The sequence below is a fragment of the Rhinoderma darwinii genome, chromosome 9 (genome assembly GCF_050947455.1).
Source record: "Rhinoderma darwinii isolate aRhiDar2 chromosome 9, aRhiDar2.hap1, whole genome shotgun sequence".
NCBI classification, from domain to species: Eukaryota; Metazoa; Chordata; class Amphibia; order Anura; family Rhinodermatidae; genus Rhinoderma; species Rhinoderma darwinii.
Window position 1 is genome coordinate 92,370,434 of NC_134695.1, and position 27,009 is coordinate 92,397,442.

Here is a 27,009-nt window from a genome sequence, read left to right on the forward strand (position 1 = left end):
TACTCCATATTAAAATAATTTATTGGCTCCACATTACACGTCTTGTACACGGATTCCGTGTCATACGCACATAAATAAGACATACTACACACACACACACAGCTCACTTACTGCAGAGTTCAGACACGGCACAACAGGAGCCATGTGAGCAAAATGTGATTTCTGCTTGTTTTTCATACCCTGTATAAGACAGTCTCATAACCGCGCTGGTCGAGGAGATCAGGAGTCTGCAGCTCTCTCCGTACAGTAGAGTCCATACATTTGGACCCTGCACAGACCATATAATAGTCCCTTTGTATGTCCTTACAATATCCACACTATAAATGCAGACACTAACGTTCCCCTCCAGCAGCTTTGTAATCCTGAGCAATGGATTTCAACACAGACCACCCCACCGGGAGGGAGGAGAGGGGCTTCGCAGTTCTGGAGAGACCCAGTAGAGGTATAGAGAAAACATGATTAAAGTGGATCACATTGTAACAGGAGTTACAGCTGGCCCTGTGGTAAATCACGACAATCAGCGCTCAGTGCAGAGCCCCGTTATTCTGATCGTCCAGCGCAATCTTCCCAAGAATCTGCTGGTCCAGCTCGTTATTCCCTACCGGAAGCTGAAAGAAATTCATTTCTGCGGCCAACGCCGCCATTGCCGATGGGTCCTGCCCAAATTGTGCTCGGAGCATCATGTCCATCTTTTCCAGCCGTCGTTTTAACCGTTTAGCCTCTCGCTCCCGAACGAGCCGCGCTTGACGCTTGTCTGGTGTCTCATTGGCCCGTTTCAATCGCATAGCCTCGCGATCTCGCTGTAAGCGTCTTGCTCTTTGCTCATCGGACTCCTGCATTCTCTGCTGCCTCTTCGCTTCTCTATCCCTCATCCGTCTCAGCTCTCGTTCCTCGGGGGTCTCGCTGTCTCGTCTACTCTTCTTGGCCGTGCGCTCTCGCTCCAGCCGTTGGACTCTTGCCTCCACAGGCTCGTTCTGTCTTCGAGTGGCCCATTTGCGTACTGTGGGGCTCTGGGTTTCCATCATCTTTCTGTAAGCCACACAGTTATTGCACACTAGTAATAGCCCAGCAGGATAAACAGCATTGAAGTCCATACCGCTGGGGCTTTTATGATCGTTCTGCTCCCAGCTTTCTGGGGACAAGACCTCCGGCAGCTTTTCACTGGGGGGGAAAAAAAAGCAGAACATAATTAGAAATCACGTTACATTACCAGAAATTCACAGATGTACAGCTGGTGGACATTGCGTTTTGAGGGTTTTCCCTTTTTAGACAGGGTTTAAAAGTTTATACTTTTTTTTATATTAAAGTCCTCACCTGTTGAAGGTGTCATGGCTGGAGAACTGAGCACCACATACAGCACAGTTGGAAAGTTGATCCTCTGAATGTATAAGAAGATGTCGTCCTAGGGACCCCGGGGAGCTGAGTGCGCGGCCGCACACGGGACACAGATAACTTTTTGCGCTCACCACCGCAGCTGTGTGCTGAATACAAGGTAACATAAGTAGTGGAAAAAAACAACGTTCATTTTGGGGGGGGGTTCCCCTGATTGTCAGAAGTGCAAATGATTTTTTGGGGTCTCGTGTAATATAGCACTGACACGCGGGGTCCCTACTGTGATAAAGGTGAGCGCTGGGACTGCATGTCACCTACCTGATACACATGAGTGACCAGCTGCTCGTGGCTCACACAGTCCAGTTGACAAAGTGGACAAATACAAAGTGCAGAATCCAGAGACTCCGGGACCTCACAAAAGAGGAAGGAAGTGACACTAAGGTTTATTTTTATATTTCAGAGTTAGACAGAAACTTGGCAAAAGTTTAGCGATTGTTGTGGTGTGTTTTTGACCATTGTCTCCTGGGTGTTATACTCCATCAGGTGTTAACCCAGGACCATGAATATATACGATTGGAGCTCAGGTTTTTCTGCTACAGATCTCCAAATCCACTGCATGGGCCTAGAGTTAAAGGGGTTATCCGGGGTCCAAAAATTGCATTGCAATAAACATAATTATGTGAAACTAAAGTAACTTACTCATATACTTTAATTAAAAATTCTGTACTAAATGGTGCAGTTCCAACCTAATGAATTATTCCCGGGACTGGTTGAGCTTTTCTAATAGTGATGACGCTCCGACACGGCCCCACGTGAATGAGCTCTTGCTTCATGTGCTGTTCGTGAACATAACCGAAAGGGGCTGTCACATTACCTATTGCTTGAGTCCCGAGCAAAGTATCAGCTAGCGCTTTGCTCAGGACTCCAGCCCTGCTCCCAACGTCCATATTTGGTCAATTCAGGGGTTTCCTATCGCTGGAGTCCCCAAGCAAAACATCAGCTGATACTCTGCATGGGGACTCTTCAAAATCTGCCCACGTCACTGCCACTGTCCATATACGGAAAATGATGTCGGCAGAGCAGTACTGGAGTGCCACAGGGCAGAGCATCAGCTGATGTTTTGCTCGGGGACTCCAACGATAAGGAAACCCCTGAATTGACCAAATATGGACGTCGGGAGCAGGGCTGGGGTCCCGAGCAAAGCGCTAGCTGATGCTCTGTTCAGGACTCAAGAAATAGGCAATGTGACAGCCCCTTGCGGTCATGTTCACGAACAGCACATGAAGCAAGAGCACAGTCACGTGGGGCCGTGTCGGAGAATCATCACTATTAGAAAAGCTCCAGCACTTACTGAATAATTCATGAGGTTTGAACTGCACCATTTAGTACAGAATTGTTAATTAAAGTACATTAGTAAGTTAGTTCCACATAAATATATTATTGCAATGCAATGTCTGGTTGCCGGATAACCCCTTTAAATGACTTCTTGCTGCCTGCCTATTCACTGCCTTTCCAGTCCCGGAAGCTCATGCAGCAGTCACGCTGAGGTCAGTGATTGGCTGCATCGGCACGTGACCGCTGCAGGAGCTTCCGGTGACAGAGAACAGGGCCTCTGCGCTGGAGTGGAAGCGGGGGAAACGCATCACGGGGTCAGTAGCTGCTATATTATTACATTATACCATCCTTGCTCTGCTGCAGATTTTTCAAAGCCCCGGATAACCCTTTTAACTCTAGGCCTACGCAGTGGATTTGGTGCTCTGTATCAGAAAAACGGAGCTCCAGCCGCCATAAAGATAAAAGACCAAATTATGCATAAATAAATTAAAGAAGAAAAGGGGGGGATATGATTGCAACCCAGAATAACGAATAAATCTTTAATAGGATCTTCGCATAGTTTCTTAAAGCGGTACGTAACCTGCACATGGTGACATTATATTGACTGTGCAGTACGCCAGAAGGCATATGACTATATTTTGTTAGAAAGTAATCCGATCAATGGACCACCCCCTGACTGTTCATGAAGAATGTCCGATACGGCAGAGATGCTAATTCCTAGTCAGTGCCGGCATTCTAACCATTCTTACCATAGCGGCATGTTCCCGCTTCCTTATCTTTCTGCTTACACCGGGCTCTCCATCTTCTCTCTCAGTGTTGTCTTCTTCAGAGGCCGCAGAGGAAAGCTCATCAATTGTTGTGTCCTCATCACTGTCACCTGGAATAATGAAATTTACATTACAGCAGGGGCGACAATGAACAGAGGATGTGCTTATTAAATGGTACTTACACCTGCAAAATTAAATGACCAATAAGAGGTTCATACATGGCGATTATGTGACGGTCCTTAAAGGGGTGTCCAGGATTAGAAAAAAAGATCTGCTGTTTGCTCTTTTTTCTATAAACAATGCCTATTGCAGCTGCTCCCTAATGAATTGAATGAGGCTAGGATGCAATACCAGGCACAGCCACTGAACAGGAGTGGCGCTATTTCTCAAAGATCCTGGACAATCCCTTTAATAACATGGCTCAAAATGTAGTGAACTAATGCAACGTATGAATAAGACTCCATAAATTGTCAATCACTGCTGTAATGTACCGTCCCATGGTGAAGCTTAACTCTTCTTTGCCTGGAGTTGACAATATCAGGTCAGGTATGGCACATTGATCTTGGTGACATGACGTTGTTTAAAGAGACTCTGTCACCACATTATAAGTGCCCTATCTCCTACATAAGGTTTTTAGTTTTATGCTAATTCGTTTCTTAAAGGGAAGGTGTCACGGAATTTTTTTTTTTTTTTAATATGTTATTGCTTTTAGTATGTCAATAAAATAAATGTGATTTATTTGTGATTTTGTGTTGTACTTTTTTCTCTCTTTTACTTCTCTATGGGGGCTGCCATTTTTATTTTCATCTCTGTATGTGTCGATTAACGACACAGAGATGGAAGACGGCACATACAGCCCCATAGAGAATGCGAACGGGTGCCGTTGCATTCACTATAGCGTACGCCGGCTGTGTGGGAACAGCGCATGCGCCGCTCCCACACAGACCAAAAGGAAGGTCTTCGGCAGAGCGACATCCGGCGCCATTTTCATGTGGACCGGAAGCCGACTACTTCCGGTCGCGGCTTCTGTCCATATGTTCAGAAGCAAAGACTAGGAGCGGAGGCAGCGGCGTATGTTCGTGTTATACTATTTGATTACCACTTTATCTAATCCTCCTACACTGCATTCGCTCAAAAAAATGGCAGCACACAGTGTCGGAGGTTTGAACATTCAACCCCCTCCTTTGTCCTGGATTCCAAGTGTGGAGACCCCCACCATCGCTGAAACGAAGGGGCAAAAATCGCTCAAGCGAGCACTCTGCACCTTATGCTGTGATCGGCGCTCCTGGTCAGGCTGAGGACAGGCTCACGTAAAATGTCTACGAGTCAATCACAGCCTAAGGTGCTGAGCGCTCAGCTAAGCGTTTCTGCCCCTTTGTTTCAGCGATAGTGGGGGTCTCAGCACCTGGACCCATCGATCAGAACTTCTGATATGTCTCTATGACATCTCAAAAGTTTTCTGAAAGTGCAATAACTTTTTAGGAGCATTTCCATTTATGTCTCACCCCCCAGCCCCTGTCACATTGCCCCCGACTCACTGCTACTCTGGTCATTCTGCTCCACCTCGGACGCTTCCTGTTTTATAATCTCAGTTTTCATCATTGCTTCACAAGCTTGTTGCTCCAAACCTACAAACATGTTCTCCCCTGAGGAGGAAAAGAAAAACGCATTACACACACGCCAAGATTCACCCAGCGCCGGAGCCGCTAAAAATAATATATCAGGGAATTGCATAAATAACAATTCCCTAGTAGAACGTTACCTGAATGGCTGCCTTTAGTCACACGTGACCGCATTTCTGCCGCTTGTAATGTCTACAGTCAAACAAACAAGGAGCTGACCGGTCAATTTTTACCTTGTTTACCAGAGATGTCTTGCAGCTTAAAGAGGCTCTGTCACCAGATTTTGCAACCCCTATCTGCTATTGCAGCAGATCGGCGCTGCTATGTAGATTACAGTAACGTTTTTATTTTTAAAAAACGAGCATTTTTGGCCAAGTTATGACCATTTTTGTATTTATGCAAATGAGGCTTGCAAAAGTCCAAGTGGGCGTGTATTATGTGCGTACATCGGGGCGTTTTTACTTCTTTTACTTGCTGGGCGTTGTGAATGGGAGTGTATGATGCGGACGAATCAGCATCATCCACTTCTGTTCGTTAACACCCAGCTTCTGGCAGTGCAGACACACAGCGTGTTCTCGAGAGATCACGCTGTGACGTCACTCACTTCCTGCCCCAGGTCCTGCATCGTGTCGGCCACATCGGCACCAGAGGCTACAGTTGATTCTGCAGCAGCACCAGCGTTTGCAGGTAAGTAGCTACATCGACTTACCTGCAAACGCCGATGCTGCTGCAGAATCAACTGTAGCCTCTGGTGCCGATGTGTCCTCGCTCATCCGACACGATGCAGGACCTGTGAGTGACGACACAGCGTGATCTGGCAGAAGCTGGGCGTTGTGAAGAGAAGTGGATGATACTTCTCGTCAGAACGCCCAGCTAGTAAAAGAAGTAAACACGCCCCGATGTACGCACATAATACACGCCCAGTTGGACTTTTACTGTAAACACGCCCACTTGGACTTTAGAAAGCCTCATTTGCATAAATACAAAAATGGTCATAACTTGGCCAAAAATGCTCGTTTTTTAAAAATAAAAACGTTACTGTAATCTACATTGCAGCGCCTATCTGCTGCAATAGCAGATAGGGGTTGCAAAATCTGGTGACAGAGCCTCTTTAATGTTATTGTAATAAAATGCGCATTTAGCCTGTGCTGATCGCATAGTTTTAAATGCCGAATCTATTAGCGTTATCGGCAGCAAATCTCTCTGTGTAAACGGGAGACACGCTGCCGACATGATAGAAATGTATGGGGACAAGTGATCGGAGTAATGAGCGCTCGTCCCCATACTAGGTGCCTGTGGAAGGAGCAAACGAGCGCCGATCAACAAGCTGTGTCATTGATTGGCGCTCGTTTACACGGCCCAGGTCGGAACATGTAATATCACCTTAAGTAATGTCTATGTGCAGTTTAACCCTTTCCCACCTCTGCCATTTTTTTTTTTTATTTGTGTTATTTATTCCTTACATTACAAAGCCATCGTTTTTTTTCTCATCGACATAGCTGTAGGTTTTGTTTTTGCAGGTCGCGTTCTAGTTTTTAATGGCGCCATTTATTCTAGCATATAATGGTATTTTTGGGGTTTTGTTTTTAGGGCATTCACCCTGTGGTAAAACGACATGTTAACTTTATTATGCGGGTCAATAAGATTCCGGCGATACCAAACTTTTATAGATTTTTTTATGTTTTACTACTTTTACAAACTAAAAACAATTTGATAATTTTTTTTGCTTGGATTCGACTTATTCATGTTTTTGATGTCGTTTTTATTGGTACCGTTGAGGTACAAATTTTTGATCACTTTTTATTCCGTTTTGATTTTTTTTTTTACAGCGTTAAATAATGTTCTAATCTTTTTTTGTTTATATTACTTTAGGAAAATGTATTTTAAAAAAAAGGTTTCACTTTTTATTTTCTATATTACTAAAAACTTTGGATATTTTTTTCTTTTTAGTCCCGCTAGGGTACAATACATTCATTTGCACAATACACTGCAATACTTATGTATTGCAGTGTATTGCGTTTTTTGTCATCTATTAATCCCCGCTTCTAGCTGCCCATGACAACAATCGGAACACCACAATAGCGTTGCAAGGAGGTGATGGGGTGGAAACTTTGGGGGAGATTTATCAAAACGGGTGCAAAGGAAAAATGGAGTAGTTGCCCATAGCAACCAATCAGATTGCTTCTTTCATTTTCAAAAGGGCCTCTGAAAAATGATAGCTTGAACCCGATTGGTTGCTTTGGGCATCTATTCCACTTTTCCTTTGTACCAGTTTTAATAAATCACCATCAACAAGTAATGATGCCTGTATAAGTATACACATGCATAGGGCCAAACAAATTTATCGTTTTGTGTCTACAGGTCCTATGCAAACCTGTTTGTCTCCATGGTTACAGACTACAAATAAATCCTGTAGTCATGCTACCTTCCATGAAATACTGAATGTCTGTTAGCCATTACTATGTAGAGGAGAGTACTCACAATGTACTTTATTTGGAGTTGTCTGTTTCCTCCGGGACATCTTATGAGAACTGGCAACATCCACGCCGTCCCTCTACACGGAGCAGCTCTGACATTGGGAGGAAAGGTGAACAGTTAGGGTTGTCACACAACGGATTTGCTACAGAAAATTTCCGCAGCATTTACTCATCAACTAGAAGACAATCTGCTGTGGAAAATCTGCGCCATTTCCTGCGTTTTTTACTGTGGAAAATAGTGCGTTTTTTTCAAGGGCTGTGTGATACTTCTTCTTCCTGTGATGTCATTTCCACCCGTGTAAGAATTCCCGCAGCACATCAGAAAAACGCAGGAAATCAGCCCGCTTTCCGCAGTAGTAATTTAAATGCTGCGGAACTAAAATTACGCACCGCAGGTGAATTTCTGGTCGGAATTTTTACGCAGCACGTGGATGACATTTGTTAAATCACACCCACTTCGCTACTACTGTATCCCGCTGCGGATTTTCTGTCTGCAGTTCCGGATGGAAAATACGCAGCGATTCCGTTACGTGTGGATAAAGCCGTTACACAGCTGCAGGGAAATAAAACTGCTGGCCATTATATATCAAACCGACATGGAGTTGCAAGGCGTGACCAATCAGAGTCTAGCTCACGTTTTTTTCAAGGCCATTTGGAAAATGAGAGCTGGACTATTAGTGGTTGGTATGGGCAACGCCTCCACTTATCCGCCTCATTCTAGGGTTGATAAATCTCTATTATGGATGCCCCTAAACCGGATACCACGGGGAATACTTACCAAATACCGCTCACTCTAGCACTGGGGACCGGCGGCCATCTTAAAAGAAAAAGTAAGAGGGGAACACTACGTGCCACTTCTGTAGTGCAGTAAAGCAGGGAGATCCAGAGTAGTCACCTCTGGTGGTGGAGTCCATGATTGTCTTGCCACCACTAGAGACGCTGCATGGACTTCTACTTTCAATGGTGGAATATATATTTTTGGCAAAGAGAAGACGCTATGGACGGATTTAGGTTTTGGGAGTTTGTTCTTGAGGTGCTTATGGTTTCGGTACCGGCTTAGGAAATTGGATCCACGCTACTCGGGAGAACCTCCCCATTTTAGCCATATGGGAACCATCAAGTCAGATCCTTACATTGGTGTTGGTCTCCCGGAGTCCCCTTTCACACTGCGTTTTAGGCCCAGCACATACATCAAACGTAATTAAAGGCGCCAGTTATAACGAGGGAGTCCAAAAGAGGGTCCTTTTGGCCTCCAATGGGTGGTATATGTCCGGGATAGCATTTTTTGCTACATAGAATGGCGTATTAGACTGCATTATTCTATATAGAGGAAACAAGTAAAAAAATATACACCCTAAGGAATATGGTCTTTTACATGGTAGACTATGGGTGACGGATGCCACTGTATGGCATACGTCCCAGGCATCCGTTAAACGTATACGTCATGAGTTTATGACATATCCGTTAAACATACACCATTATAGTCTATAGGTAACGGATACAATAAACGGACACCTGGTTGTATCCGTCACCCATAGGCTATAATGGTGTATGTTTAATGGATACGTCATGAAAAGGGTCATGGGAGCTCATGATGTAAATGTTAAAAGGATACCATTATAGACTACGGGTGACAGATGCAACGGTTAGGCTATGTTCACACAGAGTATTTTGGGGGAGGAATATCTGCCTCAAAGCTCCAAACGGAATTTTGAGGCAGATATTCCTCCCCCAAAATACTCCGTGTGAATAGCAATGATCGCGCCGTTTTTCGCCCGCGGCCATTGAGCGCCGCGGGCAGAAAACACGCTTTCTCCTGCCTCCCATTGAAGTCAATGGGAGGTCGGAGGCGGAAGCGCCCGAAGATAGGGCATGTCGCTTCTTTTTCCCGCGAGGCAGTTTTACTGCTCGCGGGAAAAAGACGCCGACGCCTCCCATTGAAATCAATGGGATGCGTTCTCGGGCCGTTTCTGCCGAGTTTTGCGACGCGGTTTCCGCGTCAATAAACTCGGCAAAAGACCCCGTGTGAACATAGCCTTAGGCATCTGTCATAGCCTCCGGTTAAATAAAGTATACTCAGTGTGGACAGAGCCTAATGTTGACCATATAAAAGGTTAAAATGAAATAAGGCTAAATCCGGAGTTGTGGCAAAGTCTGCGCCATTTACAATAGAAACGCAAGACAGGGCTCATACGAGGGAACTTTTCCAACAAAAACACAAGAAGATGCAAAGAAATCTAAGATGTTCCTGTATGTTTAAAGTCATATTCCAGCCATTACCTATCCACGAGATAGGTAATAACTACTAGATCGATGGGGGTCCAGCTGCTAGGATTTGCTCAGTCTCCCATCCCCACCCCCCCCCACCGGGGTTGTATGAAACCATAATTCAGCAGCGACAATGCTTGGCTGTTTCTGCACCTCCTATAGAGAGTAGGGGGAGCAGGGTTCCCTCATTCTAGAGATCGTGGGGGTTCCTGCTGTCGTATCCCTACCGATAATACAGTCATCACCTATCCTGTAAATAGGTGATAATTGTTAATGGATGGAATACCCCTTTAATAGACAGATCACACATGTGCAGTCACTTTTTTTTTTATGAGAGCAGGCATCCCAATTACCAGGATCAGGGGTCCCCTATGCCTGATCTACTATTATTATTCTCCATAATGAATGAATGAAGGGTCAGCGAACTACTATGACATTATCAAGTGCAGGCAATCTCCATAGCAAAAGACTAAATGTAAGCCCAGACTCCAGCAGCAGCACATAAGCCTGGCCTTGCAGCCCCCTAGTCGTGCAGGTCGTGTATAGAATATGCATGGTGCAGGGCTCCATAGTCACTAGGGGGCGCCCTGCACTGTGCATTGCTCCAGAGCCTGCTTCATTCACAGGGGGGACTGTGGTTATACATCGCTCAGGAGCAGACATTATACCGGCGCAACACTGGCTATTATGACCGGTGCACGGTGCTCCCCTGTACTCACATGCATGACCCCCGGCAGCAGCCCCCCCCGGCCCCGGTATCCGGGTGTGTCCCGGCTCCAGACAGACGGTGAATGCTGTAGCTGCTGGAGGGAGAGAGGCCCTCTGATGACGTCATGTGGTCATGTGACCAGGAGGTGGTGGAGAGGGATATATAAGGGAACCAGGCTCCAGTGTGCCATTCATTGTATGGAGTCTATGGGAACATAGCCTAAAACTGTCATCTCTAATGTATTACTGAGCAAAAAGCTTGTTTATGAAATGACTGCACGCACACACACACACACATATATATTAATCCCATATCTATCAATATTCTGGGGTAAAAAACAGGAACATCCCTCTAAACACACACGCACGGGTACTGTGCCCCCATAATAGTCAACCAGTGCCCACATTGCGCCATATGGCGCTCTTAATTTTCAGTCATTGTCCTCTGAAATGCCAAGCATAGTTCCTTTATAAGTGTCCGGCATAGTTCCCCCATAAAGCACCATCCACAGTTCCCCCACAAATGGCAAAAGTAACCCCATAAGAGTCAGGTCATGATTGCCAGTGATAGTCTTCACAACAGAGCAGGAACGGCGTCTGACAAGCTTCTTGCGATGTCCCGCGTAGTTTCACATGTCAATGCTCTTCAACCAGCAAACTTCAGGCATCTGACTATTAGACGTGTATTCACATTTTCCACTTTGCATGTACAAATATACGCTGCAAACTTTACATCCGGATTTGTGAGCGAAAAATCTGCTGCAGCAGCAAAGAGGATGAGATGTTTTTAAATCTCAACCACATGTTGCGGAAATAATCCACTTAGAATGCGTGCGTAAAGTTCAATGGGGAAGTCGAATTCCGCCACATATGACATTGATTCGGATTTTGCTCCAGAATTCCTGCGTATCTGGAGAATAATCTGCAAAAAAAGACGCTATTTAAAAAAAAAAAAGTTTATACTCCCCTCCCCTTCTGCTGCCATAGCAACGCATCCCTGCTCCTCCAGCTGCTCTCTGTATGGGCGGCCTCTTGTGATAAAGTTTCATCACATGTGACCACTGCAGCCAATCACAGGCTGCAGCAGACACATCTGATGAAATCACAGAAGCCTGGCTGTAAACTATGGGAGCCCCAGGGGAGGTGAGTACATTTTTTTCCTTGTCGGATGACTTCTGCAGTGGCAGATCTGCCTGAAAATCCACACTGACAAGAGAACGATTTGGTGCAGATATTTGGGCATATTTTACTGCGGTTTCAGAATCAGGTAAACTTCCACTTATCCGACCTGTGTGAACATTAGGCTATTTTCAAATCTGCCTTAGACCCCATGCACACGACCATAGATTTCGTCCGTAACTATAGACCCATTCATTTCTATGGCCGATGGACACCTTCCGCAAAAGATAAGACATGTCCTATTACTTTACATACTTTACATAGGAGCACAGGCCGAAAATCCGGGTGGCTGTCCGGAACCGGCCGCACCTATAATCACGGATCGTGATTACGGGCATGGTCGTGTGCATGGGGCCTTAGAGTTTCCGTTGCAGATTTCATCATCTTTTACAGGAAGAATAGCACAGCATACAGCGCTATTCTTACCATCAAAACGACGGAACCTATTATAAGTCAATGGGGTCCGTCAGTCACCATTAGTGTCCATTTGACGAATTGAGACAGCTTGAGTTCTTTTTCTGCTCCTAGGACGGAACAGGAAAACAGAATTCACCCCGCACATGTGAACTCAGCCTAACAAGCCGTCAGCAGTGTCAGTTGGACACAATCAGGTCAGATTTTCGGCTTCTAGGTGTAAACAAGAACGTTCCCATTCACTGACAGCAAGAAGAGATCTTGAAAACGGAGAAATTGATACACAAATTATATTGGAGAGTTGCAGAACTTTTAATGACACGATGATTAAGCTTTATTGGCATAAAACGGGAAAACCCCTTTAAGCCAGACATCATAATGGTGACGGTTATCTCAGCGTTTAACGTGAGGGCGCGTCTATCAAACAAACCTCATTACTTATCCAAAGTAACCCCGGCAAATTAGCCCGGGCCTATAGGTGGCAACAGCGAGCGAATTAACTCAGTAGAAGCTGCGATAACCAGACAGACTGGTCCACAAAGAGTTAAGATTCTCCTGTGTCCAGACTACACAGGACACAATAGTGAATCTATCACATGACAGTGACGTCATCAGGAAGTGCAGGTTTCCCCCTATCCCTTTTCTGCTGCTCCCTTACTGAGCCCCTCCCATCACATTTGCACATGACCTTGACGTCATCAGGAAATATTCTTACCATAGAGTTGATTACTTGGACCCACCCACAACCTTGGCACATGACAGTGACGTCAGCGGAGGGCGTGTTGTAGTGCAGTCTGAGGTATCTGACAGGTAAAGCCGGCGGTTTCTGGGCGCAGTGAGGCCTCTACACCCGGCGGGTATTGTCTGAGCGGAAGGAGACAAGACTGAGGTACGTGTGCTGCGGCCAGTATGTATGTATGTATGTATGTATGTATGTATGTATGTATGTATGTATGTATGTATGTATGTATGTATGTATGTCAGTCAGTCAGTCAGTCAGTCATTGTCTGGTGTGAGGGAGACGTTACTGTACTTCTTGCGTCTTCCCTTATACATAATGTATGACCCTATATCAGCCCAGTGTCGTGTGTCTTCCCTCTGTGGCTTTGTAGCGTGAGGTATATCCTGTGTTACCCCATGTACCATTCTATTAATACTTTTGTGTCTCCAATTCTTCACCATTTTTAAGATCTTTGCTTGCTGTCAGTGAATGGGCATATTTGTTTACATCCAGAGGCTAGAACCTATTCAGATCTGAGGGTTTGTTACTATCGTATCCACTATAGACAATCCTCTTCTTTCCTGATCATTTGTCATGCGCCAGATCTGACGTTTTTGTTTTTTTGTGTGCAATTTCCTAAAAGACTTCATAAATCTGACGTCCTGCAATCTTTTGCACTGGAAAACTGCTGCGATTTATCAGCCGGCGCACTGGTGACGATTCTAGATTCTACCATAAACCGCTCTGAACTCTTCTCATGACCCAGGATGACTCGCCTGACACCTCCAGTTCTTAAGTGCAATTTATTCCCTAGGACTCAGGACAATTTTGGGGTTCCTGTAGATTGCAGTATTTGGACTGACAGTAAGAACTTTTATAGGGATCAACTTAAAAAAACCGACAACAGTTAACCAGCCATGCAGCGCTTCATAACTATCTGTAGAGCAGTGGCCTGTGGCTCTCTAGCTGTTGCAAATCGACAACTCCCAGGGCATGCTGGGAGTTGTAGTGTTGCAACAGCACTAGAGCTGCGGCCACTGCTTGTACTTAATCCACGTTGATACCAATATTATGAAGGATCGTTGCCTTGATGTTCGGGCACATGTTGTGTTTATGGCCATCGTGTCCTCTGTAGGAATCTGTCACAGTTGAATGTTATTATTTTTTATACATGGTGCAGGTTGTCGCTGGCGTTGTGTGAGGTTTTTGGTTAGGGCTGCACGGAATCGGCAGCAATTTGCGTTAGAAACGGGTCACTCGGACGACTTCAATGGTTTCCTGTGGGGTAGGAAGTTAGGTTTCATTACATGTGCTTTTTTGCGGCATTTAAAAACGGCAGTTTTTGTTTCTTTGTTTGTTTTTTTTTAATGGTACATTTGGTTTTTTTTGTGTCGTTTTGTCAAAATGCTGTGTTTTAGTTCCTGCATTTTTACTGACGATTGAAAAATGGCACACAAAAAACGGCAGTTAAATATCACATTTAAAGATTCCTCTGCGACACGTGACTTATTCTGAAAAACGGACACAAGTCACAAAGCTACGTCTTTTGGAGGTCTATAGGAGAAAAATATGACAAGCTCTCTGAAAGAACGGCAAACCCACCCCTGGCTCTGATGTGCAAAAAAAACAAAACCGCCGCTGAGCCAAAAGACACAGAACAAAAGGAAAAAAGATGCCACAACAGCTGAGTCTGTTCACGTCACGTTTTGGCCCTATGTTTAGGGTGCGCGTTGGGAAATGACCCTACGTGCACGCTATATGTGTACATAGGCAGGGGAGTAGCTAAAGGCTCATGGGCCCTGGTGCAAGAATTCAGCGTGGGCTCCCCTACCCCTCCCCAACACCACCGGATCTTTGCACACGCCTATGCCCAGCTGCCTTGCCCATCAGACCCCATGGATGCCCCTACAGTATAATGCCCCCCCATAGCTGCCCCCTCAGTATAATGCCACCACACAGTATAATGCCCCACATTATAATGCCCCCATAGCTGCCCCCACAGTATATTTATGATGAGCTGTCAGATGGGGATGCCCCCTCTTTCTAACGTCTTCGATGCAGCTAGAATCGCTGGTCTTGACCGTTAGTCCCGGGTGTCCGCTGTAATACATAGCTGACACCCGCTGCGTACAGAGGGGGCTCAGCGGGTGAGCCCACGCCAAACATCACCCCCCCCCCCCCCCACACTACGACCTGCTATGAGGTTGTGGTGCAGGTAGGGGTTTTTAAAACTACAATAAATTTGCATATGAGATGTATTTCAATCAAATGCCTCAACTCAAAACCGCTGCGGAAAGACCACGGTGATTTCCGGAACAATAATTCACTATTTGATGCGTATTTCGGTAACTGACTTACCTGCGGATTTATGAGATCTCGCTGCAGATTTTTTTTATTGCAGAAAATCTGCAGTGAATCCGACCTGTGGGAACGTTCCCTTAGGCTCCGACTGCAGCACGACTAGAAGTCAAGTACCAATTAGGAGGGGGGGGGGGGGGGGGCAGTGGCAAAATATCTTTGTGTTCCCCATAGGGAATAATTTTAGTTGCATCACAAGCATAATTACCACGTCACAGCTATGTCCAGTGATTGGCTGACGTGGTCATCTGGCATCGCTGCAGCATTGTGAACAAAGACCAGTGCAGGACCACAGAAACACCACGTGAGCGCAACGAGATTTAAAAGGTCAGTAAATCAGTGTCTCCATGGTTACAGACTATAAACTAACTCTGTGTAGTCTGATCATAGTCATGTGTCCCCCTACTTGATAACGAGAGGGCACGGGTGGAAGGGAGTAACACGTGACTGCACAATCTGACTACACAGGGTTTGTTTGCAGTCTGTCACCATGGAGACGCATAGGTCTGTATACACAAAACAGAAGGAAATTTCTATTCAAGACTTTTTTGCAAAGTTGCTTCATTCTTTACTTTTAGATGCATTGGAAAAGTAAAAAAATAAAAATAAATTTGAAAAAAGTGCTCACATGGAAAGAAAATGAGCGCAGCATGAGGTAAATGAACAACCTGCATTCATTTTCTTTTATCATCCTCTATTTCCATGTTCCCGTGACATCACGTTCGTATAATAGTAGAGATCTACGGTGACGGGATGATGTCATGGAAATACGGGTGCACCAGGAAGTTCCAAAGGTCAGAATGTGTTCTAATTCTCCAAACACTGATACATTCCGCCATGTGACAGGACTTGTACTAGTGTTACTTCTGTGATAGCTCCAGAAATATGCACGTTCAGGCTCTGTTCACACCACGTTTTCAGGCGTCCATCGGAGGTCGGGAGGGGTGAGATGGAAGACTGTGACTTATCCCACTGTATATACAGTCAGCGCATACGTCTCCTATGCAGCCCCCTCTCTCACAACTCTTCACCATCCCTCACTCCTGAGACCTGACGCTTCCATACCTGCATTGGAGCTTCCTTGGGATAGCCGGGTAGTTCGGCACTGTACTCCGCCTACTGTCAGCAGTACCACCGCTCAGGAGGAGGGCATGGCAGCCTGCCCGCTGCAGGTTATCAAATGATTATTTAGGCCACACCCCTTTTGCTTGCTACGCCATTGATTCATATTTATCCCTTGAGAGTGCTGTGTACTACTGTATATAATATTCCCCCACACAGTATATGCCCCATATCTGTCCTCCACACAATATATTGCCCCCATAATGGACTTCCACACAGTATAATGCCCCCAAAACTGCGCCCATAGCTGCACACCACAAAGTATAAAGTCCCCCATAGCTGCCCGTACGCTGTATGACGCCCCCATAGCTGCCCCCAATAGTGCCTGATAAAAAATAATAATATACATTCTTACCTAACCCTGTTCCAATGACGAGTGGAGGAGATCCCTCTGGTCTGTTCAGCTCGGGGCAGACAGGCACGATCATGTCACTGCTTCACATCCAGCGAAACATAGTGAATAGTAGAGCAGGAACCTTCCGGTTCCCTGCTCTACCATTGGCTTCAGCTGTATCTGTGATGTGAAGATGCAGAAACCGTTTAAGCCAGGAGAAAATAATTGATAAAAACCGAAATTCGTAAGATGACAATGATTAATTACGCTGGATTTTGATTATTTTTTGATTAATTGGCCAGCCCTAGCCCAAACCCTTCACAGGTGTCCACCTTTTGAAATGATTATTTATTTTTTTTTAAATAAAAATGTGTGTGTTTGGTGCAACTTTCATAATACTATTTCTTAAAAATGATTATTTTTACATTTTGAGATACAGCTGCTTTGTATCCTGTGTACAGAGCAGCTGTGTCATGCGCTGAGACCTGAATCCGTCACTGACAGGTTGTGTCCGCGCAGGAGCCACCGACTATCAGTAATGAACTTCGATGTGATTGATAGCCGCTCGATGGGATTGCAGCTTTTCTGCTTTAAAACTCACAACACTTGGCTATTTGTTTTACATACCCATATAATTCAATGGGGAAAACCTGCAACAGATCCGCAGAATAAATTGAGATGCTGTGGATTTAAATCCCGCACCGTAGATCAACTGATGCAGAAGCTGCAGAAAAAATCTGCAGCTAAAATGTTCAGGAGTTCAAATCTCATCCACTTTGCTGCTACTGTAAATGCTGCGGGTTTTCGTCATAGAATTCCGTAGTGGAAATTCTGCAGCGTTTACGCTACGTGGGAACCCGGCCTAAATTCTCCTGAGGAGTATCAGCTGACATGTTCATGAATACGTGTGTGAAGCCTCTGTCCTGGACCGGCAAGCGAAGAGCAGCCCATAGTCCCTGGTAAATGTCTGAAAAACCAATACAGCTGGACTGATCCATTCAGCATCTTTATACAGCGCTTCGTGGCAATTGCAGCGCTGCCCCATTTACTTATTTGCAGTTCCTGACACCGCACCTGGTCGGAGGTGGCGCTGTTCTGTAAACACACCCCTTCGCCTAGGCTTTGTGGGGTCACCAGTCTGACCTTGATGACACTTATGGCATTTATTTTATCAGATTGTCTCATTGAGTATTTATTTTTGTAATTGCAGGCGAGAAACACAATGTTGGGCTCCGGGTTTAAGGCCGAGCGTCTGCGAGTGAATTTGAGGCTTGTCATAAACAGACTGAAACTCTTGGAGAAGAAGAAAAGTGAGTAACTCCAGAATTTTAAGGGTCAGTTCACACAGAGTTTTTTTTTTTTGCGTGGATTTTGACGCAGAAACCGTGTTCAAATCGGCGCTAAAAAATTTCCAAAATCGCTTTCCCTATTGTTTTCAATGGGAGGCTGAGGCGTTTTTTTTTTTTTTCCCAGGCGGCTTTTGGTTGCTCGCAGGGAAATAAGCGGCGTGTCCTTTCTTGCCGCGGTTTCTAGCTCCAACCTCCCGTTGAAATCAGTGGGAGGCAGAAAAAAGCTGCGGCACTCGTTTCCAAGCGTTTTATTTGCTGTGTTTTTTTTTTTTTGTTTTTTTTTGCTTGTGGTCTTTGCATTATCTTCAATGGCCGTGTGCGAAAAACACAGAAAAAAAGCGCAGGCAGTTCAAAATCTGCTTCAAAATTCCTGAAGGAATTCTGAGGCAGAATTTTTTTTTTTTTGCAAAAAAACTTTGTGTGAACAGGGCCAAAGAGGTTGTGAGGGTGACTTCAATATTAAAGTGGTTTTCTAATGAGACCATCTTTTTAAATGATTTATATTTCTAAATGACATTTTCCGTTCATCACTCAAAGGATGTTGGGTGTTGTAGTATGACAATAACTGGAGAGCTACAAGTTTCCTAATAGGGCGTATAATCCTTTAATACATCCCATTTGATACTTCGAGGATTATAATGATATTTTTTAGTTTTTTTTTCTAGCAGAATTGTTTTGCGCTGTTCGATAAGTAAATGGGTTCCCTCTTGTAAGGTTAACTCTTCACCTTCTCCCTGCAGCTGAGTTGGCACAAAAGGCCAGGAAGGAGATTGCCGACTATTTATCCACTGGGAAGGATGAGCGAGCGCGGATCCGGGTGGAGCACATTATCAGAGAAGATTACCTGGTGGAAGCAATGGAGATTTTAGAGTTGTACTGTGATTTGCTTCTCGCCCGATTTGGATTAATTCAGTCCATGAAGTAAGTCTGCGTCAGGCTTTATATGAAGGAAATTTCAGGGGTTTGCTGAGTGTCCTATCGCAAGGACCCCCATCCATTACTGAGAACAGAGGGGGAAATAGGGCGGATGGGGGATACAGGGACAGCCACGTGCACTCACTGTTATTTCAGTATGTCCAATTCACTCTAAGGCCGGGTTCCCACGGAGCCTAAACTCTGTGGAATGTCCGCAACTGAATTCTGTGTGGAAATTCCGCAGCTTTTACAGTAGCAGCAAAGTAGATGAGATTTAGTAAATCTCATGCCCACGCTGCGGAAAACGTAGCGGAAATGTTAATTGACCTGCGGTGCAGAATTTAATTCCACAGCATGTCCATTTATGCTGCGTTTTCGTTGCTTTTCTGGTGCGGGGTTTTCCCCATTGAATTCAATGGGGATGCAAAACCAGCAACAGAAAGCAAAGTGTTGTGATTCTTGTGCCGTAATCGCAGCTTTTCGCAAAAATCGCAACTCCAGAATAAATAAATCATACTTACCCAGAACGCCCTCCTTCTTCCTGCAGTCCGGCCTCCTGGGATGACGTTTCATACCATGTGATCACTGCAGCATCACATGGTCTGCAACGTCATCCCGGGAGGCCGGACTACGCGCAGAGAAGACGGAGGGGGTAAGTATTAACGCTTTCTTCCGCAGCGGAAATTCCGTCCAAAAAAACGCACCACAAGGTGGTGAGATTTTTCAGACTGAATGTACTGCGGGTTCCAGGTCGGACACGCGTGATTTTTTTACACAGCGTATCCGACCCGCGGGAACCGGGCCTAAGGGCTCGTCCACAGGTAATGGAATTTCTGCGTATTTTCCTTCGGAATTGCGTACAGAAAATATGCAGAATACAGTAGCGGCAAAGTTGGTGTGAATGAACAAATGTCATCCACGCGCTGCGGAAAATTTCAGTCCAGAAATTCACCTGCGGTGCATAATTTTAGTTCCGCAGCAGGTCAATTCCTGCTGCGGAAAGTGGACTGAATTCCTGCGTTTTTCAGAGATGTCACCATCTCACAGGCTTGAAAAATATGCAGCAAAATCTGCACTGTTTTCTGCAGGAAATGGTGCGGTTTTTCCACGGCGGATTGTCTGCTGGTTCAAGTGAAAATGCTGCAGAAATTTTAAGCAGCAAATCCGTTACGTGTGGACAAGCCCTATAGGAGGGTGACTTTTTCCTGCTTGCCCAAGTTCTGCGGATTGGTGGGGTCCCAGCTGTCAGACCCTCTTTGTTCAGACATTTATGGCATATCTACTCCATAAGGCAATCACACATGCAGTTGTTGGAGGCAAACACAGGAGTTGATACAAAGGAGAAGAGATATCTTTGCTTTAGACTTTTCCTTCCCTTTTGTATGCATTCCTGGATTTGGCGGGAAAAAAAACGCATCAAAAGCTGCATGTGTGAATCCAGTCATTCAAGGCTTCAATTCTCACTTGCATATTTTTGTCAATATTTTGCATTCGTCAAAACCAGGAGTGTCTAAAACATGGAAGAGGTGCAAGGTTTTCCATCTTTTTCTGTTTGTTCCGTTCCTTGTTTTTGCTTAGAAATAGTGTGATTGAAGCATAATGGTGTACGGTGTTATTTATTCTTCATACATTTTGTATTTTTCCAGGGAGCTGGATCCGGGTCTGGGTGAAGCCGTCTCCACACTAATTTGGGCGGCTCCGCGTCTACAGACTGAAGTATCTGAACTGAAAATAGTGAGTACATTGTATAAATTGTTTATTGCACCTTTTGTATGAAATACAGAGAAGTATCTTAAAGTCTAGAAAACGGCCCTGTGTGAATAAGGTCTCTGGATACTTGTTTCTCAGTGTTACGTCTTCCCTACTGCAGGTCGCGGATCAACTGTGCGCCAAGTATAGCAAAGAATATGGCAAACTGTGCAGGACAAACCAGATTGGAACGGTCAACGACCGGGTATGTTGTAGTGTCACTGGCTGGCTAATATATTTGAGAAGGCGTTACCTAGTTTTGGAAAGCATTACATTTTCTTTTTCTTTCTTATAGCTGATGCACAAGCTGAGTGTGGAGGCGCCACCAAAAATTCTGGTCGAGAGGTATCTCATTGAGATCGCTAAGAACTACAACGTGGCCTATGAACCAGATTCTGTGGTTATGGTAGGTGAAGATCAACCATGCTGACATTTTTAAAGTGCAGCTCATCTTAGGAAGGATGGAGGCAAGTCAACGTAGAGAACACGATACTATGACAGACCTCTTTAAATTAGTGCATTAAACTGGCCATACACATTCGATGTATGTCGGCAGAACCCCCCCCCCCCCCCCTTGATTTCGGCAGGACCAGCTGACCATCTAATGTGTATGGCGGCGTCCTGACTCTTTCCCCCCCCGACGGCAGATGAATTTCAACACGCCCGATCCCTTTGTTGGTTATTAAATAAGGGGAGTCTGGCAGCGGCTTTCTCCCTGAGAATGAATGCACGCCTGAGCGAGCACGTGTATGGGGGTATTGGGAACAATAGCTGACAGGTATCGAAAATGTATGACCAGTCTAAGGGTCTATTCACACGGTGTGGCTTTGCCGCAATTTCAGCCACTCGGCAAAACTGCACCGTGTGAATACACCCTCAGTGTGATCCCCTAAGGCCAGGTTCCCATGGGTCGGATACGATACGTAAAAACTGTGCAGTGTATTCGAACTGGAACCCTCAACACCTCCTGTCCAAAACATTGCAGCGCATTGTGGTGCGGTTTTTCAGACTGGATTTCCACTGCGGAAAGCAGCGCTTGTGAAAAAAAAAAACGCCAGTACTTGCCGCTCCTTCTTCTTTGCACATAGTCCGGCCTCCTACGATGACATTGCAGGCCATGTGACGCTGCAGCCTGTGATTGGCTGCAGCGGTCACATGGGATAAAACATCATCCCAGGAGACTGGACTGCAGGAAGGAGGAAAGCATTCTGGGTATGATTGATCGCTTGCGAATACCCCGCAAAAGTCGCAACACTGGGCTTTCTGTTGTGGGTTTTGCATCCCCATTGAATGCAATGGGATAAAAACCCGCAACACAAAATCAACAAAAACGCAGCATAAATTGAGACGCTGTGGAATTAAATTCTGCACCGCAGGTCAATTTATTTATTTTTTGTTTACACTGTGGTTTGTTTTTTTCCGCAGCGTGGACGTGAGATTTTCAAAATCCCATCCACTTTGCTGCTACTGTAAATGCTGTGTAATTTCCGCACACAATTCCTTTGCAGAAATTCTGCAGTGTCTACACTACGTGGGAACCCGGCCTAACAGTGTAATTGCATCCACTAAATAGCCTCCCCAAAATGAACAAGAGACCCGAAAAGATAGTGCCCTGTTCTGTGGAGACTCCAGGTGTATCACATAACCCCTTTAGCTTGTCAGCAGCTCTGGAAAGGTAAAATCATTTTAGGTGTTTTTTTTCAATGTAGAGCAGTTGCCAATAGCAATCAATTAATTTGCTACTTTTATACTGCAAAGGGCCTCTGGGAAAAATAATGAGAGCTGGTTTCAATTTTGCAGCTTCTCCACTGATGAAATCTCCCCCAATGTTTTTTACAGAATTTTGGGAGAACACACACATGTAAGTTGAGTGCAACATAAATAGGAATGTTGTGGTGAAGTTTAGTAGGTGACCCTGTTGTGGAGCAATATGTGTGCGTCCATGCCAGATGATACATGGTAAGATGTCAGGAACAGTCGCCATGTGATCTGGTGAAGTCTTGCTGCACCGAGGACTTTAAGGCTGGGTTCACACGACCTATTTTCAGACGTAAACGAGGCGTATTATGCCTCGTTTTACGTCTGAAAATATGGCTACAATACGTCGGCAAACATCTGCCCATTCATCTGAATGGGTTTGCCGACGTACTGTGCAGACAGCATGTCATTTACGCGTCGTCGTTTGACAGCTGTCAAACGACGACTCGTAAAAATACAGCCTCGTCAAAAGAAGTGCAGGACACTTGTATACATTATATGCGGGACACTTGTATACATTATATGCGGGACACTTATATACATTATATGCGGGACACTTATATACATTATATGCGGGACACTTATATACATTATATGCGGGACACTTATATACATTATATGCGGGACACTTATATACATTATATGCGGGACACTTATATGCATTATATGCGGGACACTTATATACATTATATGCGGGACACTTATATACATTATATGCGGGACACTTATATACATTATATGCGGGACACTTATATACATTATATGCGGGACACTTATATACATTATATGCGGGACACTTATATACATTATATGCGGGACACTTCTATACATTATATGCGGGACACTTGTATACATTATATGGGGGACACTTATATACATTATATGCGGGACACTTCTATACATTATATGCGGGACACTTGTATACATTATATGCGGGACACTTGTATACATTATATGCGGGACACTTGTATACATTATATGCGGGACACTTGTATACATTATATGCGGGACACTTGTATACATTATATGCGGGACACTTGTATACATTATATGCGGGACACTTGTATACATTATATGCGGGACACTTGTATACATTATATGCGGGACACTTGTATACATTATATGCGGGACACTTATATACATTATATGCGGGACACTTATATACATTATATGCGGGACACTTATATACATTATATGCGGGACACTTATATACATTATATGCGGGACACTTATATACATTATATGCGGGACACTTATATACATTATATGCGGGACACTTATATACATTATATGCGGGACACTTATATACATTATATGCGGGACACTTATATACATTATATGCGGGACACTTATATACATTATATGCGGGACACTTCTATACATTATATGCGGGACACTTCTATACATTATATGCGGGACACTTCTATACATTATATGCGGGACACTTCTATACATTATATGCGGGACACTTATATACATTATATGCGGGACACTTATATACATTATATGCGGGACACTTATATACATTATATGCGGGACACTTCTATACATTATATGCGGGACACTTGTATACATTATATGCGGGACACTTCTATGCATTATATGCGGGACACTTCTATACATTATATGCAGGGCACTTCTTTCAGACGTAATTTGAGCCGTTCTTCATTGAACTCAATGAAGCACAGCTCAAAATTTACGGCTGTCGGAGAAGCCTCGCAAAATGTGAGGAGGAGCATTTACGTCTGAAACGAGGCAGCTGTTTTCTCCTGAAAACGGTCTGTCTTTTCAGACGTAAAAAAAGCCTCTCACCGTGTGCACATACCCTAATTTCTTCTACTTCTCTCCATTACATTTTAAGGCCGAGGTTCCCACTGGTGTTGAGGCAGATCTGATAGATGTTGAATTTTCAGACGACATAAAGAAAGGAGGCGGTGGAAGTGGAGGAGGGGGTGGAGGATTTGGTGTACCAATGCCAACCATGCCAGCTATGCAGATGCCCACCCCTACAATTCCATTCAATTACCCTTCACCTGGTGGACCGGTATGTATGTGATGCTATTGGCTGATGTCTAATGTTTCCACTCAATGCTAATGATGATATAGAGAATTCTACCTAGACGTTCTATACCTGGAGCACTGTTATTCTAACTAAAGCTCCTATGGTTCCATGTGGGGATAATGGACACTAAGGTCCCATGCACACGACCAGTTCCCTGACTGACTTGGCTGACAACGGCGTTCTACAGCTTCTATGCACAGTGGAAAAATAGAAGCTGCGCAAAAAAAGTTATAAAAGTATATTACCAAAAAATTATTTGTATGCAAAAGTCCATACATTTAATTAAAAAGGTGTCCATAGCCTTTAAAGCAACACTCCATGCAAAACTTATACCGTGATATTCTTGGTGCACGACTAAGAATCCCCGTGTCCTGCTCCAGCCTTCAGGACCTGTATCGGGCATAATACAGAGTGCATCAGATTTACCCAGAGTTTTTCTTTAGGTGATGGGATACATAATTTATTTTGCATTATTGTGGAAGTTCACTTTATTTTTCTGTTTACAACAGGAGGCCTTCAATGGACCGCCTATGGGACTATATCAACCTTTTGGTAACCATAATCCTCCAGCAATGGGCATGGGGCCCCCACCAATCCCATCAATGCCTCCTACATATGATTCTGTAAGTAGCTGAGGGTGTTTGAGCTGCATCATAGTTCTTTGAGGGACACTCGGAGACTTGTGTTTCAGCAGACAGACCACATGGTGTCGTTTGGGACAGATCTGTCCTTGTAGTGACCGGGCTCCAACACTTGGAGTAAAACTATAAGCAAATCAACTAAGATCTAGTAATAGATACGACAGAATATGTCACCATTTGTTTTCTAAACTGAACTGGAAAAACTAAAACGTAGATTGTGTGAAGAAGTGGCCATAGCAAGCAATTGTGATCTATCAAGCCCGTTCTGTACAGGCTATCAGATTTAAAGACGTTTTCCATTAAACGGGGTGGCCACTTTATATGTACTACTATGAAATGTGTGTGAGGCCGGAATATAGACCACTTACTAATATAGACGTTTAGACGATCTGCGTTGTTTTTTTTGTTAGTCAAGCCACGTCCTCTGGTTACAGAAAAGCCTTCCTCCTCGTCCGGATTCTACTTTGTCCATAAATGGCAGGAGACGGAGGGTCATGTGATGAGGCGCGTCCATGGTATTCCGCGCATGCGCTCGTTTCCTGGACGTCCAGGTCATGAGCAGATGAAATGAGGCACTCTGGAGACTCCTTCTGTGAGAAACGTCTGCACTCATTGCAGGATGGGTGGGGTGTGTATGTGGCAGTGCCGGGTCTTAGCAGCGTGCTGCCGTTATGACCCAGGCACACGACCGTGCCCGTAATCACTGTCCGTGATTAGGGGCACGGCAGACCGCAGACGGTCGTCTGCATTTGCGGGATGTTCTCCCATTGGGTCCATATTACAGTCCCATCGGCACTCTGTGTGCTACTGTGTTGTACATAACTATTTTCCCCTAGAAGCCATGCAAGCAGTTTTATTTCCTCACAATTCATAAATGGAATTTGTGAGGGGGAATAAAATGGGAGGCCGCGGAGGTTACAGTATGAGCCTAGAGCAGACGATGTGCACCATAATATGGATCCGTTATATGGCCATGCGTTTGACGTCTAGAGGAGCGTCCACCAGAACGTGGTATTGAGAATATTTTTACGTATTAACCCATTGTGTGTCTCTTACAGCTTGGTGATCGAGGGCCACAGGCAAACGCTCCACCTCAAGATGGTGAGTGCACAAGGATAAGCATAACTTATAGAGAGAATAACGGTTTATTATGCAGACATTTAATAGGGATAAGTTGGAGCCTTAAACCACATTTATTTTTGTTTTAATTAGGTCCGGGTAATCCGACACCTGTTGCCAAACCACGAACAAAAATAGTGGATAACTTTGTCCTTCCGGAATTGCCCTCCGTTCCGGACACTCTCCCCACTGCTTCTGCCGGAGCTGGAACATCCAATTCAGAAGATATAGATTTTGATGACCTGTCACGCAGATTTGAGGAGCTGAAAAAGAAAACTTAAGAAGTTTTCTCTATTCTTTTAACATTTTGACCCGACCTTTACTGAGGCGATGCTCAAAATCTAAAATATCCTTTTGTACGTTATAAGCAGAGCTCCTGCTCACGAGTCCTCTAACAGGGAAACCGGTTCCCACAATGCAAGTTTTGATTTCCCCTAAACTACATATTAGGTGGCAGTAAAGGGCCAATCTTATAGGTGATGCATTCAGCTGTAACCATGAATTTCTAGCCAGTGGCCTTGGCGATTTCTAAGCTTTTCTCCAAAGCTGCCATATTTTCTGTTATGTGGGAAAGCCATAAAGTGAGACCCAAAGGACTTCTCTCTACTTATAAATTAGTGAGCCGCTTCCCCACCTGATTTTCTAACCTTTGTATATAACGTTTAGAGACTTGTGTTGAGCTTGTATGAGCGTGCACTTAACAATAAAGCTGTGGCCTTCTAAAGTCTTGGCTGAGATGCTCCGAAATATATCACGGTGTTCAGTCCACAACCAAAATA

General features: G+C 44.7%; 2 protein-coding genes across 4 annotated transcripts; one reads left to right on the plus strand and one right to left on the minus strand.

Moving 5' to 3' along the window:
* ZNF821 (zinc finger protein 821) lies at nucleotides 1–10,632 on the minus strand. Its single transcript, XM_075838490.1, has 7 exons — nucleotides 10,521–10,632; nucleotides 7,538–7,625; nucleotides 4,973–5,080; nucleotides 3,417–3,544; nucleotides 1,651–1,743; nucleotides 1,315–1,481; nucleotides 1–1,161 (listed from the first exon to the last, which is right to left on the minus strand). The coding sequence occupies exons 2-7, from the start codon at nucleotides 7,575–7,577 to the stop codon at nucleotides 525–527; spliced, it is 1,173 nt and encodes a 390-aa protein (XP_075694605.1). The 5' UTR covers nucleotides 7,578–7,625; nucleotides 10,521–10,632; the 3' UTR covers nucleotides 1–524.
* Nucleotides 10,633–11,599: 967 nt separating this feature from the next.
* IST1 (IST1 factor associated with ESCRT-III) lies at nucleotides 11,600–26,954 on the plus strand. 3 transcript variants are annotated; one of them, XM_075838500.1, is made up of 10 exons: nucleotides 11,600–11,652; nucleotides 17,848–17,947; nucleotides 18,727–18,907; nucleotides 20,548–20,635; nucleotides 20,772–20,855; nucleotides 20,946–21,056; nucleotides 24,270–24,452; nucleotides 24,980–25,093; nucleotides 26,170–26,212; nucleotides 26,324–26,954. In XM_075838500.1, the coding sequence occupies exons 1-10, from the start codon at nucleotides 11,635–11,637 to the stop codon at nucleotides 26,509–26,511; spliced, it is 1,110 nt and encodes a 369-aa protein (XP_075694615.1). In that variant the 5' UTR covers nucleotides 11,600–11,634; the 3' UTR covers nucleotides 26,512–26,954. The 3 variants fall into 3 exon arrangements, with proteins under 3 accessions (XP_075694615.1, XP_075694617.1, XP_075694616.1); XM_075838502.1 differs by lacking the exon at nucleotides 11,600–11,652 and adding an exon at nucleotides 12,831–12,912; XM_075838501.1 differs by lacking the exon at nucleotides 11,600–11,652 and adding an exon at nucleotides 12,836–12,991.
* The last annotated feature ends 55 nt before the right edge of the window (nucleotides 26,955–27,009 follow it).

Coding starts and splice junctions, on each gene's coding strand:
- ZNF821 (XM_075838490.1), bottom strand. CDS start 7,577: ATGTCCCGGAGGAAACAGACAACTCCAAATAAAGTACATT. Junction 3,545..4,972: donor GCAGAATGACCAGAGTAGCA/GTGAGTCGGGGG, acceptor TCATTATTCCAG/GTGACAGTGATGAGGACACA. Junction 1,744..3,416: donor AGCGGGAACATGCCGCTATG/GTAAGAATGGTT, acceptor CTCTTTTGTGAG/GTCCCGGAGTCTCTGGATTC.
- IST1 (XM_075838500.1), top strand. Junction 18,908..20,547: donor GGATTAATTCAGTCCATGAA/GTAAGTCTGCGT, acceptor GTATTTTTCCAG/GGAGCTGGATCCGGGTCTGG. Junction 21,057..24,269: donor AACCAGATTCTGTGGTTATG/GTAGGTGAAGAT, acceptor TTACATTTTAAG/GCCGAGGTTCCCACTGGTGT.